Consider the following 23,639-nt stretch of genomic DNA (forward strand, 5'->3'; position numbering starts at 1 on the left):
AGTCACATCTCCATCTAATCAAAAGTTAATACCCACAATTGGGTGTGTCACATCTCCATGGAGATAACCTAATCAAAAGATTCCAATGTACATTATTGAATTAGGATTAAAAGAAACAGTAGCTCCCACAAGATTGGATCAGGATAAAACATGGCTTTTCTGGGGTACGTAATATTTTCAAATCAGCACACCTTCTCAACATGAAAAGACATTGTCCAAAGATCCCTGTAGACTAGGAGAAGGTTTTAAAGGAGAAGGGAGAAGTATAACAGAATAAATGGGATTTAACAAATGAGTATGGCTGCTGAATCACTATACTGATATTTTTTCTAGTCTCCAGTATTTTGTAGCAGCTAGAAGAAAAAATCTGAGTTGATGGGATGGTAGCCCATGACATACTCTGGGATCTATTCTGTAACTTCCTGTCGAAGTGTGGTTTGAAAATTATTGCTTTTTCTTTCTTTGCTTTGTATATATACAAATTATACAATTAAAAGATATTAAAAAAAAAAACTAAAATAGAAGGGTGATCCAGTCTCCTTCCCAGCTCTAGACCTATACTCAAAAGTAAACACTTTTAATTATTTAGCAGTTTTTTCCAGTAGTCCTCACATATATCTACCTCATATTCTTATTTTACAGTTATTTGATCAATTAGTTGTAGACATTATGTTGTTATATTTAGTTACTTTAGATTTTATTATTTAGTTATTTTGGATATGGATCTCAGCTCATAGCACCATCCCTCCCTATCATTTTAATTCCTTAAGTGGGGTTATTAATCATTACCATTTATAATATTACTAATTTATTATAAGTAGTACACTTGCATATCTTTTTTTTGTCCTCACTGCACACTTTCTAAGTTTAAAATATTAGCATTCCCACCCATCCTTTCTTTTCATTTCCCTCCCTCCTTTATGTTCTTAATTATCTCATCTGTACTTTTCCTTTTACATTTTCAAGGCCAAAAACATTTTTATTTTGTTGAAAATTGTAGTCAAGTCTAATATACTCTGTTTATGGTTAATTCTGGGCATTAGAAATATCGAGCATTGTTTATGTTATAACAACAATGGAAATGGTTGTCCACAGCAGAACCCAGTAGCATATTATGATTAAATGTCCTTTCATTAACAGCTTTCTAAAATATCTTTAATTCGTCTTATTTTAAATAGCATTTCTTAGACAAAAAAGAAAAAAAGGCTTTTCAGTCCTTCTCTTGAATTCTGGAGCCTTCCACCTAAACTGGTTGTTGTCCAGACCTTCTGTTTAGCTGCCACTTGCGATTTCTCTCTACCTCTTCCTTTGTTGGATAAACCAGTTCTTTCTTTTTCTTATATTACTCATTTATTTTGTTAGAGTACATCTTCAGGTAGTTTCCTAAGGAGAATTTAGGAATTAACTTCAGAATCTTTATATACCTGAAAATATTTTTATTATTCTTTTTTCTTGATTTTGTTGTATATTCAATACTTGGTTGAAAATAATTTTCTTCTCAGAATTTTGAAGGCTTACTACCTTTGTCTTCTCATAAATTATCTAGTACTTTTCTCATTCTCTTGTAGATGACCTGTTTTTCTTTCTGGTAATTTAAGATCTTCTTTTATCCCAAGTGTTTGGAAATTTTACAATAATTTTTCTAAAGTCTTTTTCATTATGCTGGATGGATACTTGCTGGTTAGTTTTTGAAACCTGCAGATTTAGGACATTCTTTTATATTATCAGTACGTTAATTTACTACTTTAAAGTTTTCAGAGAAACAGTGCTTTGTTTTCCAATTTTAGGTGTGGATGAACATATTGTACGTTTTGACAATCTTATGAATCAAAAGGAAGATAAGCTGAGACAGAGATACCGTGACACGTATGATGCTGTTTTATGGCTAAGAAGTAACAGAGACAAATTTAAGCAAAGAGTCTGTGAGCCCATAATGCTCACGGTAAGAAATTTCTTTCATCTCGGTAGCATCTGTTAGTTTTATTTAATGTAATCATTGTAAAATTTGTTGCTATGAAAATTTAGTCCTGTTAGCACCCTGGTTTTCCATTATCAGACTTGTGGCACCTGGCATACTGCTGAATCCATATGTGATGGTTTTTAAAAGGACCTGATCAATGAGGGTAATAACTGTCATAAAACCCATGTACTTTTTCTAAAGTGAGGTTTGAAACTGGTAGCTTATTATTGAAAAATCAAGTATGAAATTAGCTTGGTTATCAGTTCCTTTTACAAAAAACTACTGTAAGCAAATGTACTGATAAGGGACACCTGATAGAGAATGGACAATAAAATTACCTCCTTCAAAAATAAAATATTCTGAGGATTAAAAATGACGCTAACAGTGTTGACATCATAAACATTTAGTAGCTCTTATTGATTACCTTGGATCATCACAAATAAATTAGGCTATTAGTAAATCATTTAATGAAATATGGTCATGAATTTTCTGCCAAGATTTCCATCTAAAATACTTAAAATAATAAGTTAGGCCATTTTAAGAGATAATATATTAGATATGGCTATATAATATAAACTTAAAATTTACCCAAAAGTGACGTAAGGATTATTTTCACTAGATAACATTTTTCTTCAGAAAGGAATTCACTATAGGAGTTGTGCTAGTTTGAAACTGTTGTGCACCCCAGAAAAGCCATGTTCTTTAATCCTGATTTAATATTGTAGGGTGGGATCTTTTTTTTTTAACGTTTTTTATTGTATAGTATAACATACATACAAAGCAAAGAAAGAAAAAAGCAGTAGTTTTCAAATCACTCTTTAACAAGAGTTAAAGCTTATAGTTGTTCCAGAAATAGGAGGCTACAGGGCTTAAATATTTTTTTATCACCGCAAATAAACTTTTTTAGGGTGGGATCTTTTTGATTAAGTTGTTTCTGTGGAGATGTGGCCCACTCAGTTATGAATGGGACCTTTTATTAGGTGGTTTCCATGGAGATGTCTCCACCCATTCAAGGAGAGACACTTACTGGAGTCTGTTAAGAGGCAACCATTTTGGAAAGAGCTTCACGGCTAACACAGAGAAGTTTGGAGATGCAGAAAAAAAATGCCCCAAGGGAAACCACTTGAAATGAAAAAGCTAGCAGATGTCACTGTGTGCCTTTCCAGATGATAGAAAAAGCCCAAATGTCATTGGCCTTTTCTTGAGTCAAGTTATCTATCTCTGGGTCCCTTAATTTGGACATTTTATGGCCTTAAAAGGGTAAACTTACAACTTAATAAATTTCCTTTATTAATATAAACTAACTCATTTTTGGTATATTACAATCCAGCATTTTTATCATACAAAACAGGAGTCTTTTAAACAAAGTATCCTTTTAGGATTCACAAAAATTCATAATTTCTATAAGCTGTGTTTGTATCACACTTGTATAACTATCATTCTATGTAGTTTTCCATCTTTTATTATATTTTATATTATATTAGCAAAATTAATGCACATAGTAATGTATTCTCTTCTTGCTATGTATTATTATAATCTTTTCCTGGTCAAGAAGGGGCTGTCTATTTTGGATGTAATCATCATTATTTTGATTGATAAGGATTGAAAGAAAGTAATATAAGAAAAATATTGCAACCCTTATTATATGCTAAATCCTAATGCATGTATAATTGTCAACGTGTTTTTATTAAAATTCCAACATCAAAGATAAATCAGAGCTTTATTATGTTTGGCATCCTCTTATAATTTGATTTTACAATAGTCTGTCACCAAGTCAGATTACTAGCTGGCATATATTTACATTTTTAATTGCATTTTAAATCTTTGCGTTAGAGGTTTGCTCTACTGTCTGATCCTTCTTGGAATGTTTCCTCACCTTTCCTACCACCTCCCTCCAAAAATATCCTTATATACCCTTAGCTAACCCTTCAAATTTTGTTTGAAGTGCCTTCACCTCCACAGGCAAGTTTGTATTATATGAACTTAAAATTTTATATAAAGTGGCAATTAGCAATCTACATCCATGAATTATTTCTAGTAATTCCATTCTAGAATTGGAGAAATGTGCAAAGATTTATTTATAGACTTCTCACAGTAGCGTTTGTAATAGTAGAATGATGAGAAAAAAAAAAAAATTGGGTGGGCAACAGTGGCTCAGCGCAGAGTTCGCTCCTGCCATGCCGGAAACCTAGGTTCGTTTCCTGGTGCCTGCCCATGTAAAAAAAATTAAAATAAATAAATAAAACAAAATTTCTAAAGGTATGAATTGGTTAAGTAAATTGTCTGACCAGTGCATCCATTAAAGGTATTACTGTATCACACTTTCACATTTTTCTTCTCACTTGACTCATTGTTATCCTCTTCTATGTGTCTTCATGCAACTGTGTGTCCTCCTGAAAGGGTAGAATCGTTTTCATTTTTCTCTTCGAGGATTCTAGGGGCTCAAATCTGGCTCACCTAGGACAAAATCAATCAATAAATAAAGTGTTGCTGTATGTCTCTACTAATATGAAAGGACAGTTAAGACATGTTAACGAATTATAAAACATTACAGAATAGGATGTATAGAGAGATTTTATTTTTTAAAAAATGTGACGCAAGAAAGTGCCATCAACCACCAGATCATCTTTTAGTGCTACACCTCCTATGTCTACCTGTGTATGTCTTTACTACTTTGACTGTGAAGATATGATATTGAAGAACTTTGCCAGATATTTTCTCTGTTAATCTCATGAGGAGAGGGAACATGATAAAAAACTGATGAATCCGCAGAACAGTGAGTAGATGGAATTTTTCTTAGGATGTCAAGAAACCAGACCGTATATACTGAGAGAGTGGGGTGCATGCAGTAGAGTACGCATTACACTTAGGAGTGTGAATCAGTTACTACTCAAACTGTGTAAGGTGGCCGTAGACAAAAATGACTCCATTTCTGTAACTTCCTTGAGATGTATTCCTTGAACTGGTGAAATCCATCAAAGTTTTGGGATTATCTACATATTAGTTTTTATACTATCTAAGAAATACTTAAGTTCCTTTCTGGTCAACTTACTGAAAACATTTTAGAGACTTAAATTGTGACCTAGCAGTATAAACATTTCTTATCTGTCCCAAAACTTTTAATATTTTTTTTCTTAATCTTCATGAGAACTTCATACTATACATGGAAATGACTGAAAGGAACAAGAACACAAAGAACTGAATATAACTTTATGAAAGTAATGGGGAAAAATTGTAATACCTTACTTGTAGCTACCAGTATCTTCAAGAGAAGTCCTAGTTTTGTACTACCAGTGCATACACTTACTGGATTATTTTTAAAATATTAACTGATTAGGCATTTCTGCATATAAGGCCCAATGCCATGGAAGATACTAAGACAGGTCAGGAAAAAAAAAGTCTCAAAGAGTATCATTTAATATTTATTGCAAATTAATAAATATGTTAAAAAACAGAGCATGACAAAGCTTCATAACATCAGTACATAAAGAGTGGTGTCTATGAAATTTTAGGAGAGGGGGATTACATCTACAAATAGAAATTAGCTTTCTTGAAAAAGAGGTATTTATGAACTATATGAAATAGGAGGCATTTATGTACTATATTATATCAAGTTAACAGCGAGAGTCCAGGAGCAGACAGATGTTAGTTCAATCCTCTGTGTAACTTTGATCAAGTATTTAAATCTATGTAAGCTTTAGTTACTTCACCTGTAAAATGGTTTTGTTAAAACAATATATATCTCATAGGACTAAATATGTATTAAAAGACATAATAAAATTTAAAAAATGAGTACAGTGCTTGTCACATTAATGTTAACCAATATTACTCCCTATTTTAAATTAGAGTATAATCATTATGGAAGGGCCCTATTCAAGTCTTGGCCCTTTTTAAACTATGTATTGGATGATTCTGGACTAAATAAATTAATATTTTAAAATGTTGACCCTTAATCCAGATTTTTTTCTTTTTCTTTTTCTTTTTTTTTTGTCTTCATTTTTCTCAAGTAACAAAGTTAATCTAAACATGTTCTGATAGTTATAAACATGTTCTCATAGTTAACTTGGTTTTCATGACAATAAACCTATTTTTGTTTTTGTTTTGTGTAGATCAATATGAAAGATAATAAAAATGCCAAATACATTGAAAATCATATTCCATCAAATGACTTGAGAGCCTTTGTATTTGAAAGTCAAGAAGATATGGAGGTTTTCCTTAAAGAGGCAAGTACTAAGTTGACATAATACTTAGACCCACTTGACACTTACTGCTCTGCGCTTGAATTTTTAACTTCACCAGACCAAAAGTTAATATGAAATGTTTTACCAGAAGTTATCTCTTGTGTAAGATCACTCAATTTTGCTGATTTATTCCCTGTTCCTTATTAGGAAATGAATTTATTTTAAATTCCATCCATAAAATATTTTAAAATTATAATTTGGAGTTAATCTGAAGAGTAAGTGAAAACTTTATAATGATGGACCTTTGATCTTGGGCATCTGTTTTGGAACTGTTTTGTAGTGAAGTCCCTTTGGAGGGGGAATTAATGTGAAATTTTTGTTTATTACAGATACAACCTCTTTTTAAAAATGATAATTCTGTATTTGGCTAGAAAAACACCACTGACTTGATATCTAAGCCACCGAAAGCCAGAAAATGGCTTAGTAGTTAAGAGCAGAGACTCTGCAACCAGGCTGCCAGGATTTAAATTCTGGCTTTGCTGCTAACTTAGGCAAGTTGTCTACATGCTTTGTACCTCAGTTTCCTCATATTAAAAATAGTAGTAATATTAACTACGTCATAGAGTGGTTGTTAGGATTAGATGAGTTAATAAATGTGAAATTATTTAGAACAAGTGCTTTAGAGTAGCTTGTTAGCTATTGTTGTTGTCAGTAAGATTTCTTTTTCCTTTTGCAATATGTCTTCTACTTCTTTAAAAGCTACATAAAAGTTGTGTGGATTTTGTTCTTTTTTTGTTCATTTAAATTTTTGCTATCAAATCTAATTAAAGGCAGGACAACATTTTAGGACTTCTTAAGACTAGACTAACCAGTGAGCTATCGATCTGGTGTCAGTGCTAATCGAAGAATTAGGTTACTTGGTTTACATATCTGTGAAACAGGGCATAGTATAAAGGGCATGCAGTTAGGTGTAAAATTGGATGATTTTTGTTTTGCAAATGGCAACTTAGCCTATACTTCATATCTTGCCTTGCCTCAAAAACTCATGCAGCTTCTGCCCTGAGGATGTCAGTCATACATTGATAATATGACATAGATTCCTGAAATTTGGCTTTCGATTGTTTTTTTCTTGTACTGGAACAACTCCATAACTGCTTATCAATCAAATCGGGCTGTATCTTCCTCTTACATGTACAACTTTCTGTGTATACGTTTCAGATTATTTGTTTATTTATGGTATATAACCTTCTCCTGTAATCTTATCTGCTAGTGTACCATTTCCCAGCCTTCAGTAATTTGCAAACCATCTTCATGGTTTGTATTATTTCTGTCTATTGTCATCACAATTTTTGCCATACCTGGTTCCTAACTATAGTATTATTTAATATTTTTCTTTAAATCACCTCATTTTTTATTACTTCAGGTATTCTAAAAGGAAATATAATATCATTACCGAATTAGACAACCAGTAACTTATACTACAATAAATATAGTAAAACTGTTTATAAAGGGTGATAAAAAGGAATTAAGGACATGCTGCCACCATATAGTAACTTTCTTCTTAGGATAACTAGAGATATTGAAAGGGAATAGTACAGGTAATTATTTTCATTGTGTGATACAGTTTTATTTAATGTATATTAAATACAATAGATTTGAAAACTTAATGGACTCCCACATACCACCTTCAATGATATATTGACTCAGGGGCCATTATTGTTTCATCTATACCTCTACTCCTCTATTTTTTAAATAACTTCTTACTCTGAAACAGTGTCAAACTTACAAGACAGTTGCAAGAATAGTACATGGAACTTTTGTATATACTTTACCCAGATTTACCAATTATTTACATTTTGCCCTATTTATTTTATTACTCCTCCTTCCCTCTCTCCCTCCCTCCCTTCTTCTTTCTATCTCATCTCTCTCTCATTTAAGAATAAGTTAAAGGGGATGATATATTTAAATTACTAAAAGAGAAAAACTGCCAACCAAGACTCCTATATCCAGCAAAATTGTCCTTCAAAAATGAGGGAGAAATTAAAACATTCTCAGACAAAAAGTCACTGAGAGAATTTGTGACCAAGAGACCAGCTCTGCAAGAAATACTAAAGGGAGCACTAGAGTCAGAACCGAAAAGACAGAAGAGAGAGGTATGGAGAAGAGTGTAGAAAGAAGGAAAGTCAGATATGATATATAAAATACAAAAGGCAAAATGGTAGAGGAAAATATTATCCAAACAGTAATAACACTAAATGTTAATGGACTGAATTCCCCAATCAAAAGACATAGACTGGCAGAATGGATTAAAAAACAGGATCCTTCTATATGCTGTCTGCAGGAAACACATCTTAGACCCAAAGATAAACATAGGTTGAAAGTGAAAGGTTGGGAAAAGATATTTCATGCAAATAACAACCAGAAAATGGCAGGAGTGGCTATACTAATATCCAACAAGTTAGACTTCAAATGTAAAACAGTTAAAAGAGACAAAGAAGGACACTATATACTAATAAAAGGAACAATTAAACAAGAAGACATAACAATCATAAATATTTACACACCGAACCAGAATGCCCCAAAATACGTGAGGAATACACTGCAAACACTGAAAAGGGAAATAGACACAAATACCATAATAGTTGGATACTTCAATTCCCCACTCTCATCAATGGACAGAACATCTAGACAGAGGATCAATAAAGAAATAGAGAATCTGAATATTACTATAAATGAGCTAGACTTAACAGACATTTATAGGACATTACATCCCACAACAGCAGGATACACCTTTTTCTCAAGTGCTCATGGATCATTCTCAAAGATAGACCATATGCTGGGTCACAAAGCAAGTCTTAACAAATTTAAAAAGATTGAAATCATACATAACACTTTCTGGGATCATAAAGGAATGAAGTTGGAAATCAATAATAGGTAGAGGGCCAGAAAATTCACAAATACGTGGAGGCTCAACAACACACTCTTAAACAACGAGTGGGTCGAAGAAGAAATTGCTAGAGAAATTAGTAAATACCTCGAGGCGAATGAAAATGAAAACACAACATATCAAAATTTATGGGACGCAGCAAAGGCAGTGCTAAGAGGGAAATTTATTGCCCTAAATGCCTATATCAGAAAAGAAGAAAAGGCAAAAATGCAGGAATTAACTGTTCACTTGGAAGAACTGGAGAAAGAACAGCAAACGAATCCCAAAGCAAGCAAAAGGAAAGAAATAACAAAGATCAGAGCAGAAATAAATGAAATTGAAAACATGAAAACAATAGAGAAAATCAATAAGACCAGAAGTTGGTTCTATGAGAAAATCAACAAGATTGATGGGCCCTTATCAAGATTGACAAAAAGAAGAAGAGAGAGGATGCAAATAAATAAGATCAGAAATGGAAGAGGAGACATAACTATTGACCTCACAGAAATAAAGGAGGTAATAACAGGATACTATGAACAACTTTACGCTAATAAATACAACAATTTAGATGAAATGGACGGGTTCCTAGAAAGACATGAACAACCAACTTTGACTCAAGAAGAAATAGATGACCTCAACATACCAATCACAAGTAAAGAAATTGAATTAGTCATTCAAAAGCTTCCTAAAAAGAAAAGTTCAGGACCAGACGGCTTCACATGTGAATTCTGTCAAACAGTCCAGAAAGAACTAGTACCAACTCTCCTCAAACTCTTCAAAAAATCGAAGTGGAGGGAAAACTACCTAATTCATTCTATGAAGCCAACATCACCCTCATACCAAAAACAGGCAAAGATATTACAAAAAAAGAAAACTACAAACCAATCTCTCTAATGAATATAGATGCAAAAATCCTCAATAAAATTCTAGCAAATCGTATCCAACAACACATTAAAAGAATTATACATCATGACCAAGTAGGATTCATCCCAGGTATGCAAGGATGGTTCAACATAAGAAAATCAATTAATGTAATACACCATATCAACAAATCAAAGCAGAAAAATCACATGATCATCTCAATTGATGCAGAGAAGGCATTTGACAAGATTCAACATCCTTTCCTGTTGAAAACACTTCAAAGGATAGGAATACAAGGGAACTTCCTTAAAATGATAGAGGGAATATATGAAAAACCCACAGCTAATATCATCCTCAATGGGGAAAAATGGAAAACTTTCCCCCTAAGATCAGGAACAAGACAAGGATGTCCACTATCACCACTATTATTCAACATTGTGCTGGAGGTTCTAGCCAGAGCAATTAGACAAGAAAAAGAAATACAAGGCATCAAAATAGGAAAGGAAGAAGTAAAACTATCACTGTTTGCAGACGATATGATACTATACGTCAAAAACCCGGAAAAATCCACAACAAAACTACTAGAGCTAATAAATGAGTACAGCAAAGTAGCAGGTTACAAGATCAACATTCAAAAATCTGTAGCATTTCTATACACTAGCAATGAACAAGCTGAGGGGGAAATCAAGAAACGAATCCCATTTACAATTGCAACTAAAAGAATAAAATACCTAGGAATAAATTTATCTAGAGACAAAAAACCTATATAAAGAAAACTACAAAAAACTGCTAAAAGAAATCACAGAAGACCTAAATAGATGGAAGGGCATACCGTGTTCATGGATTGGAAGACTAAATATAGTTAAGATGTCAATCCTACCTAAATTGATTTACAGATTCAATGCAATACCAATCAAAATCCCAACAACTTATTTTTCAGAAATAGAAAAACCAATAAGCAAATTTATCTGGAAGGGCAGGGTGCCCCGAATTGCTAAAAACATCTTGAGGAAAAGAAACGAAGCTGGAGGTCTCGCGCTGCCTGACTTTAAGGCATATTATGAAGCCACAGTGGTCAAAACAGCATGGTATTGGCATAAAGATGGATATATCGACCAATGGAATCGAATAGAGTGCTCAGATATAGACCCTCTCATCTATGGACATTTGATCTTTGATAAGGCAGTCAAGCCAACTCACCTGGGACAGAGCAGTCTCTTCAATAAATGGTGCCTAGAGAACTGGATATCCATATGCAAAAGAATGAAAGAAGACCCATGTCTCACACCCTATACAAAAGTTAACTCAAAATGGATCAAAGTTCTAAACATTAGGTCTAAGACCATAAAACAGTTAGAGGAAAATGTTGGGAGATATCTTATGAATCTTACAACTGGAGGCGGTTTTATGGACCTTAATCCTAAAGCAAGAACACTGAAAAAGGAAATAAATAAATGGGAGCTCCTCAAAATTAAACACTTTTGTGCATCAAAGAACTTCATCAAGAAAGTAGAAAGACAGCCTACACAATGGGAGACAATATTTGGAAATGACATATCAGATAAAGGTCTAGTATCCAGAATTTATAAAGAGATTGTTCATCTCAACAACAAAGACAGCCAACCCAATTACAAAATGGGAAAAAGACTTGAACAGACACCTATCAGAAGAGGAAATACAAATGGCCAAAAGGCACATGAAGAGATGCTCAATGTCCCTGGCCATTAGAGAAAAGCAAATCAAAACCACAATGAGATATCATCTCACACCCACCAGAATGGCCATTATCAACAAAACAGAAAATGACAAGTGCTGGAGAGGATGCGGAGAAAGAGGCACACTTATCCACTGTTGGTGGGAATGTCAAATGGTGCAACCACCGTGGAAGGCAGTTTGGCCGTTCCTCAAAAAGCTGAGTATAGAATTGCCATACGACCCAGCAATACCATTGCTGGGAATCTCCTCAAAGGACTTAAGGGCAAAGACACAAATGGACATTTGCACACCAATGTTTATAGCAGCGTTATTTACAATTGCAAAGAGATGGAAACAGCCAAAATCTCCATCAACAGACGAGTGGCTAAACAAACTGTGGTATATACATATGATGGAATATTATGCAGCTTTAAGACAGGATAAACTTATGAAGCATGTAATAACATGGATGGACCTAGAGAACATTATACTGAGTGAGTCTAGCCAAAAACTAAAGGACAAATGCTGTATGGTCCCACTGATGTGAACCGACATTCGAGAATAAACTTGGAATATATCATTGGTAACAGAGTCCAGCAGGAGTTAGAAACAGGGTAAGATAATGGGTAATTCGAGCTGAAGGGATACAGACTGCGCAACAGGACTAGATACAAAAACTCAAAAATGGACAGCACAATAAGACCTAATTGTAAAGTAATCATGTTAAAACACTGAATGAAGCTGCATTTGAGCTATAGGTTTTGTTTTTTTTACTATTATTATTACTTTTATTTTTTTTCTCTATATTAACATTCTATATCTTTTTCGGTTGTGTTGCTAGTTCTACTAAACCGATGCAAATGTACTAAGAAACGATGATCATGCATCTATGTGATGATGTTAAGAATTGCTGATTGCATATGTAGAATGGTATGATTTCTAAATGTTGGGTTAATTTCTTTTTTTCCGTTAATTAAAAAAAAAAAAAAAAGAAGGGGTAATTGGAGCTGAAGGGATACAAACTGTGCAACAGGACTGGATATATAAACTCAGAAATGGACAGCACAATACTACCTAATTGTAATACAATTATGTTAAAACATTGAATGAAGCTGCATGTGAGGTATAGGTTTTTTTTTTCTCTCTATTATCGTTTTAATTCTTATTCTGTTGTCTTTTTATTTCTTTTTCTAAATCGATGCAAATGTACTAAGAAATGATGAATATGCAACTATGTGATGATATTAAGAATTACTGATTGTACATGTAGAATGGAATGATTTCTAAATGTTTTGTTAATTTTTTTTAATTAATAAAAAAAAAGAAATATTAAAGCAGTCATTGAAAAAAAAAAGAATAAGTTAAAGGGTACATGGGTGGTTCAGTGGTAGAATGCTCACCTTCATGTGGGAGACTCGGGTTCAATTCCCGAACCATGCACCCAAGAAATAAAAAAAAAAAAAAGAATAAATTAAAGATATCCTGCTCCTTTACCCCTAATACTTCACTGTTTTCTAATAACAAGGCTGTTCACATATAACCATAGTACACTTATTAACATCAGGAAATTTAACATACATGTAATACTGTTTTACAATCTACAGCTATGTTAGAATTCCTCAGTGGTCCTTTTTTACAGGCTCCACTGCAGGATCAAATATTGGATTTAGTTATCTTATCTCTTTGGTCTTCTTTGATCTGAAATAATTCCTTTTCTTTCTTAGTCTTTCTTGATTTTGGCATTTTTACAGTATATAGCCCACTTTTTTTATAGGATGTCCCTTAGGTTGTGTTTGCCTGATATTTCTTTATTATTAGATTCAGGATTTTGGATTTTGGCAGGAATATCACAGAAGTGATTGTTCTTTTGTTCTTATTACATTGTTTTAGGAGGTATACCATGTTGATCACATTATTGGTACATTAACTTTGATCACTTGGTTAGATAAATCTGTTTGGTTTCTCCAGCGTAAAGTACAGTCAGTTCTTCTGTAATGAAATACATTTAATCCTAAAAATCCCTACACTGTGCAATACTGCTCCATCAAAATCCAGAGGTTTTATGGAAAAAATGGATTAGGGCACAACACGCAAAAATTTCATCAGTGGAACATGAATAAAGATAGAACCTAATAGAAATGGTAGTATAGTTTTACATATGTTAAATGGTTAAGAAATATACAAGTATAATAAATATGACACTTTACCTCAAAAAGGACCTGAAGGTAGCTTGTAGAAGTGGAAGTTGGAAGGGTTGCAACTTGTGAATTTTTGTGTAATGATTAAAGCAGTGTTGTCTAAAATTGGGTGGAATGTTGTAACGACAAATGTGGATGGGGTGGCTCATAATGCATGCTGGTAGATGTTTGAGAGGAGTGTGTGTACGTGCAAATATATTTTGTGTATTCCTTTGCAGCTCAGTTCAGTTGAGTACAGTTTTCTGCAACACTTAGAATAAATGTAGTATTTCTTATAGATCAAATTGCACATAAGCAGATGTGAAATTCACTTTATGCTCAGAATGTTCCCTGATATATCATTTGCTTTGAAACGTATTTGCGTTTTCAAAACAACTATTATATATAACAATTATTTTCCCATTGTAATTATTTCTGTAGAGATATTTTGACACTGTAGATATCCTGTTCCTCAAGAAACTTGACCCGCTAGGTTTAACAACTATTATTGATTCTAATTTAGTCATTCCTTCTATGTTTATTAGTTGGTGTTCTCTTGTAAAGAAGAGCTTTCCTATCATTTACTTTATTAGTATAGACTCAGAATTTTATTGTACTTTATTGGTTATAATCCATTACTATTTAGGTTGTTCATATTATCCCAGATTTGGCCACTGACACCCCCTTCAAGCTGACTTGTGTCTGTTTTTTTTTTTTTCCCCAAACTTACAGGACAATTAAAAAAAAAAAAACCTACACATTTCAGCTTAACCACTCCCCAGATACCCACCTCTACCAATTTTAATATTTTGCCATACTTGTTATATTATTCTCCCTGTCTCCCAATCCATCTATCCATCATCTGTAAATCTGTTTATCAATCTGTTTTCTGAACACTTGAATATAGGTTGTGTATATCTGCTATTTGAATTAGTACTCCTATATACATTTCCTAAGAACCAGAATATTCACTTATAATTACCTTAAGTACAGTTATCAAGTTTAAGAAATTTATCAACGATAGAAAGCTGATAGTCTGTATTCTAGTTTTTTCATTTGTCTCAATAATTTTCTTTCCAGCCTTTTCTCGTCCCTTATTAGATACTGTGTAGTATCATATATTGCATGTAATTGACTTTTCTCTTTAGTTTCTCTCTTATTTTAAATTGTAGAAATATGTACAATATAAACTCTCCTGTATCAGCCACTCCTAAACATACCATTCAGTGGGATTAATTGCATTCACTTTGTTGCAATACCATCACCATTATTAAAATTGTCCCATCTCCCCAGACAAACCCTATACCCATTATGCATTAACTTCCCCACTGCTTCTCCCACTCACCTCTGGCAACCTGTACTTTAATTAATGTTTCTATGAGCTTGCATTTTCTTTGATGTCTTATTTGTAGTTACCATGAGGCTTATATTTAAGATCCTAAATCCATGACAGTCTTTTTTGCTTTGATACAACTTAATTTTAATAGCATATACAAACTGTGTTCCTGTCCTCTGTCCCCCACTTTGATATAGTTCTTGTCACTAAATACAAGATTATATGAGTCCAAAACCATTGATTTATCATTATATTTTATGCATTTGCCCTTTAGATCCTGTAGGAAGTAAAGAATGGAGTTACGATCCAAAAATACAATAGTACTGATATTTATATTTAACCTTTCTTTACCCTTACCAGAGCTCTTGATTCTTCATGTGGCTTCAGTCTGTTGTTATTGTCCTTTCCTTTCAACCTACAGAACTCTCTTTAGTGTTTCTTATGGGGCTGGCCTGTTGGTGACGAACTCCCTCAGCTTTTGTTAATCTGGGAATGTTTTAACATTTTCCTCACATTGAATAGCAGTTTTGCCAAATATAGAATTCTTGGTTGACGGTTTTTTGCTTTCAGCACTTTAAATATGTCTTTCTACTGTCTTCTTGGCTTCCATGATTTCCGTGAGAGGTCAGCCTTTAATATTATGAAGCTCTCTTGTATGTGACATATTGCTTCTCTCTTGCTGCTTTCAGAATTTTGTCTTTAATTTTGGCATTCAGTGATCTGATTATAGTATGTCATGATATTTGTCTATTTGGGTTTATCCTGTTTGGTGTTTGTTGAGTGTCTTGGATACATATATTCATGTCTTTGGTGAAATTTGAGAAGTACTTAGCCATTATTTCTTGAATATTATCTCTGCTCTTTTTCTCTTCTCCTTCTTTCATTTCCACAATATGGATGTTCAGTTTCCTAGGCTACTTAAAACAGATACCATGAAATGGGTTGGCTTAAACAGTGAGAATTTATTAGCTTACAGTTTGAGGCCACGAAATGTCCAAATCAAGCTGTCATCAGGGTGATGCTTTCTTCCTGAAGACAGCTATCAGTGATTCCTGGTTCCTTTGCCACACAGCAAGGCACATGGTGGCATCTGGTGGTCTCTCCCTTTTCTTCTGGGTTTCATTGATTTCACCTTCTTGCTTCCACAGTTTTCTCTCTTTCTGTATTCATCCCATTTATAAAGGACTCCAGTAGGAGGATTAAGAATTATTCTAATTGAGGTGGATCATACTTTAACTAAAGTAGCCTTATTTAAAGGTCCTATTTACGAGTTAACACCTACTGGAATAGATTAGATTTAAGAATACATTTTTCAGCTTCAAACCACCACATTCCATCTCTGTACCCCCAAAATACATGTTTTTCTACATGAAAAATACATTTATTCCATCACATATCCCAAAAGCCTTATTTCAGTAACAATACTAAGTACAAAGTCTCATGAAAATCCGTTATAGGTGTGATCTGTCCTGGGGCATAGTTTCCTGCCATCTGTGGATGTGTGAAACCTAGAGAAACAAGTACCTGCTTCCAATATACAAGGGAGGGATGGTCATAGGATAAACTTTCCCATTCCCAAAGGGAGAATTGGAAGGAAAACAAGGTCATGTGTCCCAAACAGTTCCAAAAAACTTGCAGAACATACTCCATTAGATTTTGATGTGTGAGAGTTAACTATGGAACCATGTTTTGTCCTCCAGAGCTGATGGAGCAGTAGCCCCACCTTTCATGTGCCTGTGGAGTGACCATGCTCTCCCCAAACATTGGGGTAACAGACACACTCTCTTCAAACCCTGGGGAATAGGCTCTACCCTCTGAGAAAAAACTGGAGTGGTGGCCACACTCTGTTGAATCCCCAGGGCACAAGTTCCATTCTCCCTAAAGGCCGAACATAGGGTATATATATCTTAAAACCATTACAAAGAATGTTGGTATTCTTGATGGTATCCCATAGGTTCCTCAGACTGTATTCACAGTTCTTCATTTTTTTCTCCTTTCTGCTCCTCAGTCTTGATCGAGTTCAGTTGTCTTGTCTTCGGGTTCACTAATTCTTTCTTTTGCCAGCTCCGATCTGCTATTGAACTCCTTTAGGAAATTTTTATAATCTCTGTTATTGTGACTTTCAGCTCTTTTTTAGTTCCTCTTCATAATTTCCATCTCTTTACTGATATTCTATGCATGTTCACTTGTTGTTTTCCTGATTCTCTTTAGTTTTTTTTTTTTAGGTGCCTAGTCTGGGAATCAAACCCGGTTCTCCCGCATGGAAGTTGAGTGTTCTACCACTGAACCACCGTTCACCTGATTCCCTTTAGTTTCTTGCCCATGCTTTTCTTTAACTGTTGACCATATTTAGGGCCATTAAAAAAAATCTTTATCTGGTACATGCTAGGTCTGGTCTACCTCATTGATGGTTTCTAATGCTATAATCTATCTCTTTTGCCTGGGCCATCACTTGTTTCTTTGTATGTTCTGTAATCTTTTGATGTTTTAAGACGTTATTGCTGGAATTTAGACTCTGCGGTGTCTATTCTTAAGCTTATATCCAGTTAAATTGTTATGACAGTTTTCCTTGAATGGCAAGAGCTAACAGGAAAAAGAAAGAAAGAGACTTCCGGAGAAGATGGCGGCTTAGTAAGACGCGCAGATCTTAGTTTCTTCCCCAGGACAGCTACTAGGGGAGTAGAAACGATACAGAAAGCGCCCAAAGCCACAACAGAGATAAAAAAGACAGCGTACCCCATCCTGGAACGGCTGGCTGGCTGAGAGAAGCAGCTCGAGTGAGATCACCGAGGCGCGCGGGCCTCACCGGGCGGGGCAGCAAGCGGCCGGAGTCACTCCCTTCCCCCTTCCCGGGCCGGCTGGGAGAAATGGAGAGGCGGTTCCCTGAAACCGCGGCGGCTGGCGCCCACACCACGCACGGCCCCCCGGACCAACTGAGAGAATTGGATCGGAAATCCCCAGGCCGCGGAGAATGGTGACGGGTGGGGGAGGCTCCTTCCAAACCCGTGACTCCCCGGGAACGTGCACTCTCCCGGGCGGGCCACTGCGGCTGGCGCCCTCCCTCCACGCTTGTCACCCCAGGCCGACTAGGAAATTCGGACGGGCTCTTTCCCAGGCTGCGGCGGCCAGCAACCCTTCCTGCGTTCGGACCCCAGGCCGGCTCAAGCCGCTTTGGCTAGCGAACCTCCCGGACGGCGAGAGTTTTCCAAAGTTAAAGGTCCCCACAGCACCTTTTACTGGTGGGACCCGCAGACAAACGTGTGCCACGAGTGCCACCTACTGGGCAGGATAAGAAAAACAGAACCCAGAGATTTCACAGAAAAATCTTCCAAACTTTTGGATCCAATACCCAGGGAAACTGTCTAAATGCGCAGACGCCAACAAAAGATAACGGATCACGCTCAAATAATTGAAAATATGGCCCAGTCAAAGGAACAAACCAATAGTTCAAATGAGATACAGGAGCTGAGACAACTAATGCTGAATATACGAACAGAAATGGAAAACCTCTTCAAAAACGAAATCGATAAATTGAGGGAGGACATGAAGAAGACATGGGCTGAACATAAAGAAGAAATAGAAAAACTGAAAAAACAAATCACAGAACTTATGGAAGTGAAGGACAAAGTAGAAAAGAGAAAAAACAATGGATACCTACAATGATAGATTCAAAGAGACAGAAGATAGAATTAGTGATTTGGAGGATGGAACATCTGAATTCCAAAAACAAACAGAAACTATCGGGAAAAGAATGGAAAAATTTGAACAGGGTATCAGGGAACTCAAGGACAATATGAAGCGCACAAGTATACGTGTTGTGGGTGTCCCAGAAGAAGAAGAGAAGGGAAAAGGAGGAGAAAAATTAATGGAAGAAATTTTCACTGAAAATTTCCCAACTCTTATGAAAGACCTAAAATTATAGATCCAAGAAGTGCAGCGCACCCCAAAGAGATTAGACCCAAATAGGCGTTCTCCAAGACACTTACTAGTTAGAATGTCAGAGGTCAAAGGGAAAGAGAGGATCTTGAAAGCAGCAAGAGAAAAACAATCCATCACATACAAGGGAAACCCAATAAGACTATGTGTAGATTTCTCAGCAGAAACCATGGAGGTTAGAAGACAGTGGGATGATATATTTAAATTACTAAAAGAGAAAAACTGCCAACCAAGACTCCTATATCCAGCAAAATTGTCCTTCAAAAATGAGGGAGAAATTAAAACATTCTCAGACAAAAAGTCACTGAGAGAATTTGTGACCAAGAGACCAGCTCTGCAAGAAATACTAAAGGGAGCACTAGAGTCAGAACCGAAAAGACAGAAGAGAGAGGTATGGAGAAGAGTGTAGAAAGAAGGAAAGTCAGATATGATATATAAAATACAAAAGGCAAAATGGTAGAGGAAAATATTATCCAAACAGTAATAACACTAAATGTTAATGGACTGAATTCCCCAATCAAAAGACATAGACTGGCAGAATGGATTAAAAAACAGGATCCTTCTATATGCTGTCTGCAGGAAACACATCTTAGACCCAAAGATAAACATAGGTTGAAAGTGAAAGGTTGGGAAAAGATATTTCATGCAAATAACAACCAGAAAATGGCAGGAGTGGCTATACTAATATCCAACAAGTTAGACTTCAAATGTAAAACAGTTAAAAGAGACAAAGAAGGACACTATATACTAATAAAAGGAACAATTAAACAAGAAGACATAACAATCATAAATATTTACACACCGAACCAGAATGCCCCAAAATACGTGAGGAATACACTGCAAACACTGAAAAGGGAAATAGACACAAATACCATAATAGTTGGATACTTCAATTCCCCACTCTCATCAATGGACAGAACATCTAGACAGAGGATCAATAAAGAAATAGAGAATCTGAATATTACTATAAAGGAGCTAGACTTAACAGAAAGAAAGAAACCACCTTCCCCAATCTTTGCAGGTTGACTCTTGTGAGAACTTACCCATACTGTGAGTTTAGAGACTACTTAAAAGGCCAAAGCATAGAGGCCTCCTTGGTACTTTCTGTACATGCATCTAATATTGGGCATGCACATTTGACCCTAGGAATTTCCCATTTATACAAATCCAAATGTCCCCTTTTCCTTAGGAAACAGTTTCCTCATAGTCTTGGGCACTGCATGGTATGTCCCATAGCCTGTAGTCTCTTGCCCCAGGCGTCATGACTTGAGTACTCTAACACAGCGTTCTGTAAGAGCGTTCTGTGCACTGCTTTCTAAATGCAGGGCCAGTTCTGGGACAACAGCCTGTGACAAGTTTCCTGGTTCAATTCCTCAAGCTGCTACCAGACAGATTGGGACAGACAGACATGCTCCCAGTATATGTATGAGGATGATTCTGCTCCCTCTAGCACTGGAACTGTAGACCCACACTGGAAGCATGGGCCAGCTCCTTGCCAAGTCAGTGAGGGGATGAAGAAGGGGCCAATAAGGATGCCAGTTGATCATTCTGCTTTTAAGTTGCCTTTTTCTTGATTTGTTACTCACCCTTTTACTCCAGTCCTTTAACTGTTTTCTGGAGTTTTAAAACAGCTGTTTCTGCCAGTTCTTGTTGGTTTTTCATAGCTTCTGTGGAAGGATAGAGCCTTAAAGCTTCTTTCTCCATCATCTTGATTGGAGTGGGACCAGATCCTCTTTCTATGTCCTTTTGATATGTTACCCTTGTATTTTGAATACTTCCTGACTTTGAGGTACAGCAACATATTCCATACTCATCTTGAAGTTTCCCTGCCTCAGCCTTACAATTAACTATTTTTCTAAGATACAGTGATTCCTTTTAGAACTGACATCTGAGTATTAGACATGTTCATTGCTACTGGTGTCTCATTACTTCTGAGTTCTGTCATACAAACCCTTATATCTATATGTCTTTCTCTCTTTCTATATATATATATGTAGAAAGAGAGAGAGCAAGCAAGCACGAGTGCACCATGAGTTTACACCAGTATTTCCTACACTACAGGGTACATTTCAGTCTTTCTCCTTTGCGTATTTGCAGTTCTCTTCTGCAGCATAAAAAACCTGGCCTCCTTTATCATCAAGGTATTTATTTATTTGTTTAAGCCTAGAATATAGTAGTTTCAGAATTGCTAATACGCTACTACTGAAAGCTGAACGTACTAACTAAAGTTTATTGTTTCTTTTCATTTCATTTCTTTTTTTTACATGGGTAGGCACTAGGAATCGAACCTGGTTCTCTCCGGCATGGCAGGCTGAGCCACTGTTGCAGCACCCTATTGTTTATTTTCATAGGATATTTTATCCTAAAATGTACATACACTAAAATACATAAATATTAACTGTCTAATTTGAAGAGTTTTGACAAATATGGCATATACACATACCCATGTCAGTATATGGAGCATTTCCATCATATGTCAGAAAATTTCTTCTTGGGTCTTTCCCAGTCAGGCAATCAGTTCCTCCCCGCTCCCCTACAAAGTTAATCTCTTTGCTGATTTTTTAAACCAAATGTTTTTCAGAAATGGTTAAACCATTTTATACTCATCAGCACTGTATGACAATTCCAGTTGTTTTGCATCCTTACTAGCATGTAGTGTTGAGTATTAAATTTTAACCATTTGAACTCATTTTTAGTGAGGATATAGTAGTACTTCATATAGGTTTTAATTTGCATTTCTCCAGTACTGATGATCTAGAACATCTTTTCATGTGCTTTTTTGCCATTCATTTATCTTCCTTTGTAAATCATTGGTCTAAGCCTTTTGTCAGTTCTTTTTACTGCATCTTTTAAATTGATTTGTACAAGTTGGTAGGTGCTTTTTCTACGTTCTGAATACAAGTCCTTCATTAAATGTCTATGAAATATGTTTTCATTTTCTTACTGAAGTCTTTTGATGAGCAGAAAACTTATTTTCATGAAGTCCATTTTATTATTTTTTTATTGTGAGTGCTTTTTGAGTCCTAAGAAATCAGAACTTTTATTTCCTTGAAGCTTTATAGTTTTAACTTTCATGTTTAAGTTTCTGATCTATCTCTAAGTAATTTTTGTGTATGGTGTGTGGTAGAGGTTGAAAATTTTTTTCCCCTCTTATGAAAATCCAGATATTCCAGCAGTGTTTATTGAAAAGACTTTTTTTTCTTTTATCACCTTTGAATTGCTTTGGTGCCTTTGTTGGAAATCGTTTCATTGTATAATGTGCATCTGCTTCTGAACTCTCTTCTGTTTCATTGATCTATTTTTCTATTCTTCTGTTATGCTAATAGTGTTGCCTTGATTACTGTAGTTTTATAGTAAGCTTCTTAGAAAGAAATAGAAAATATAACTAGACTTATACCAAGAGATTAAATTAGTAATTTAAAAACTTCTTACAAAGGAAAACTCTGGGCACTGGTGAATTCTCCCACATATTTAAAGAATTAATAATAATCCTTTACAACTCTTCCCAAAAATAGAAGGGGAGGAAATACTTCCAATTCATTCTATATGAAGTTTTTAAAGAACTTTATTCCACTTTTTCCTGTCTGTAACCAAAAAAAAAAAGTGCTGGAAATATGATTGGGAATGCATTTAATATGACCATCAATTTGGAGAGAATTCACATCTTTATATGCTGAGTCTTGTGACTCATAAATACAATATATCTCCATTTATTTTTATTTTTACTTTCTCTCAGCATTGTTTTATAATTTTCAGTGTATGGTTCTTACACGTCTTTTGTTAAATGCATTCTTAAATATTTTATTGGTTTTTGGCTATATAGTAAAATGGATTTTTGAAAGTTTCGTTGTTAAGCTTCTTTCTAGTTCAACTCTAGTACACAAACAGAGTATTGAATTTTTATATTGACCTTGTTTCCTACAATATTGCTACATTTATTGAGTTTTTGTAGTAGCTTTGTAGATTCCCAATTTGCAAATAGATAGTTTCACTTATCCCTTCCCAGTCTTTTATTTCTTCATTGTGCTTCATAACATTGCCTAGTATCATCAGTTTTGAAGAGAAGAGGTAAGACCTGTCATCCTAACTTCTTCCTATTCATATGGGGAAAGCACTCAGTATTTCAACATTAAGTAAGTTTTAGCTGTAGGTTTTCCAAGATGTCCTTTGTCAGGTTGAGGACGTTTTCTTCTATTCCTACTTTGTTAAGGAAGAGAAAACTCTGTGCTGATTTACAGACATTTCTGTACCGTATTAGAGGTACCACCCAAAGTAGACAGCTCCAGCACTATAGCCCCATTCTGGGACATCTCTGAAGAATAGTCGTGAAGAAAAATCCTCACAGTGGGCAGAACTTAGAGGAATGTACCTGGTTGTTAATTTTGCTTGGAAGGAAAAATAGCCAGAGGTGTTTGTATACGAATCCATTGTTTAGCTGAATGATCAGGGACTTGGAAGGAACATGGTTGGAAAATTGGTGACAGAGAGTTCTGGGGCAGAGGTATGTGGATAGGCCTTTCCACATAAGCTCTGTGTTGCATGTGTGTTGGATTTGTGTTGCATGTGA

At 35.2% G+C, this 23,639-nt stretch overlaps 1 protein-coding gene across 4 annotated transcripts in view; it reads left to right on the top strand.

The window, feature by feature from the left end:
- SMC5 (structural maintenance of chromosomes 5) overlaps window positions 1-23,639 on the top strand; it is a 135,617-nt gene that overhangs the window by 78,203 nt on the left and 33,775 nt on the right. For 3 of the 4 annotated variants that reach the window (XR_013170486.1, XM_077148411.1, XM_077148412.1), the window contains exons 10-11: window positions 1,788-1,942; window positions 6,070-6,183. Coding sequence is in view for 3 of the 4 variants with exons in the window: in XM_077148411.1 (XP_077004526.1) it covers window positions 1,788-1,942; window positions 6,070-6,183 (269 nt within the window). In the remaining variant the exon portion in view is untranslated. The remainder of the gene's footprint in view (window positions 1-1,787; window positions 1,943-6,069; window positions 6,184-23,639) is intronic. The other variant, XM_077148414.1, reaches the window with a different exon arrangement.

This window comes from Tamandua tetradactyla, chromosome 2 (assembly GCF_023851605.1).
Source record: "Tamandua tetradactyla isolate mTamTet1 chromosome 2, mTamTet1.pri, whole genome shotgun sequence".
NCBI classification, from domain to species: domain Eukaryota; kingdom Metazoa; phylum Chordata; class Mammalia; order Pilosa; family Myrmecophagidae; genus Tamandua; species Tamandua tetradactyla.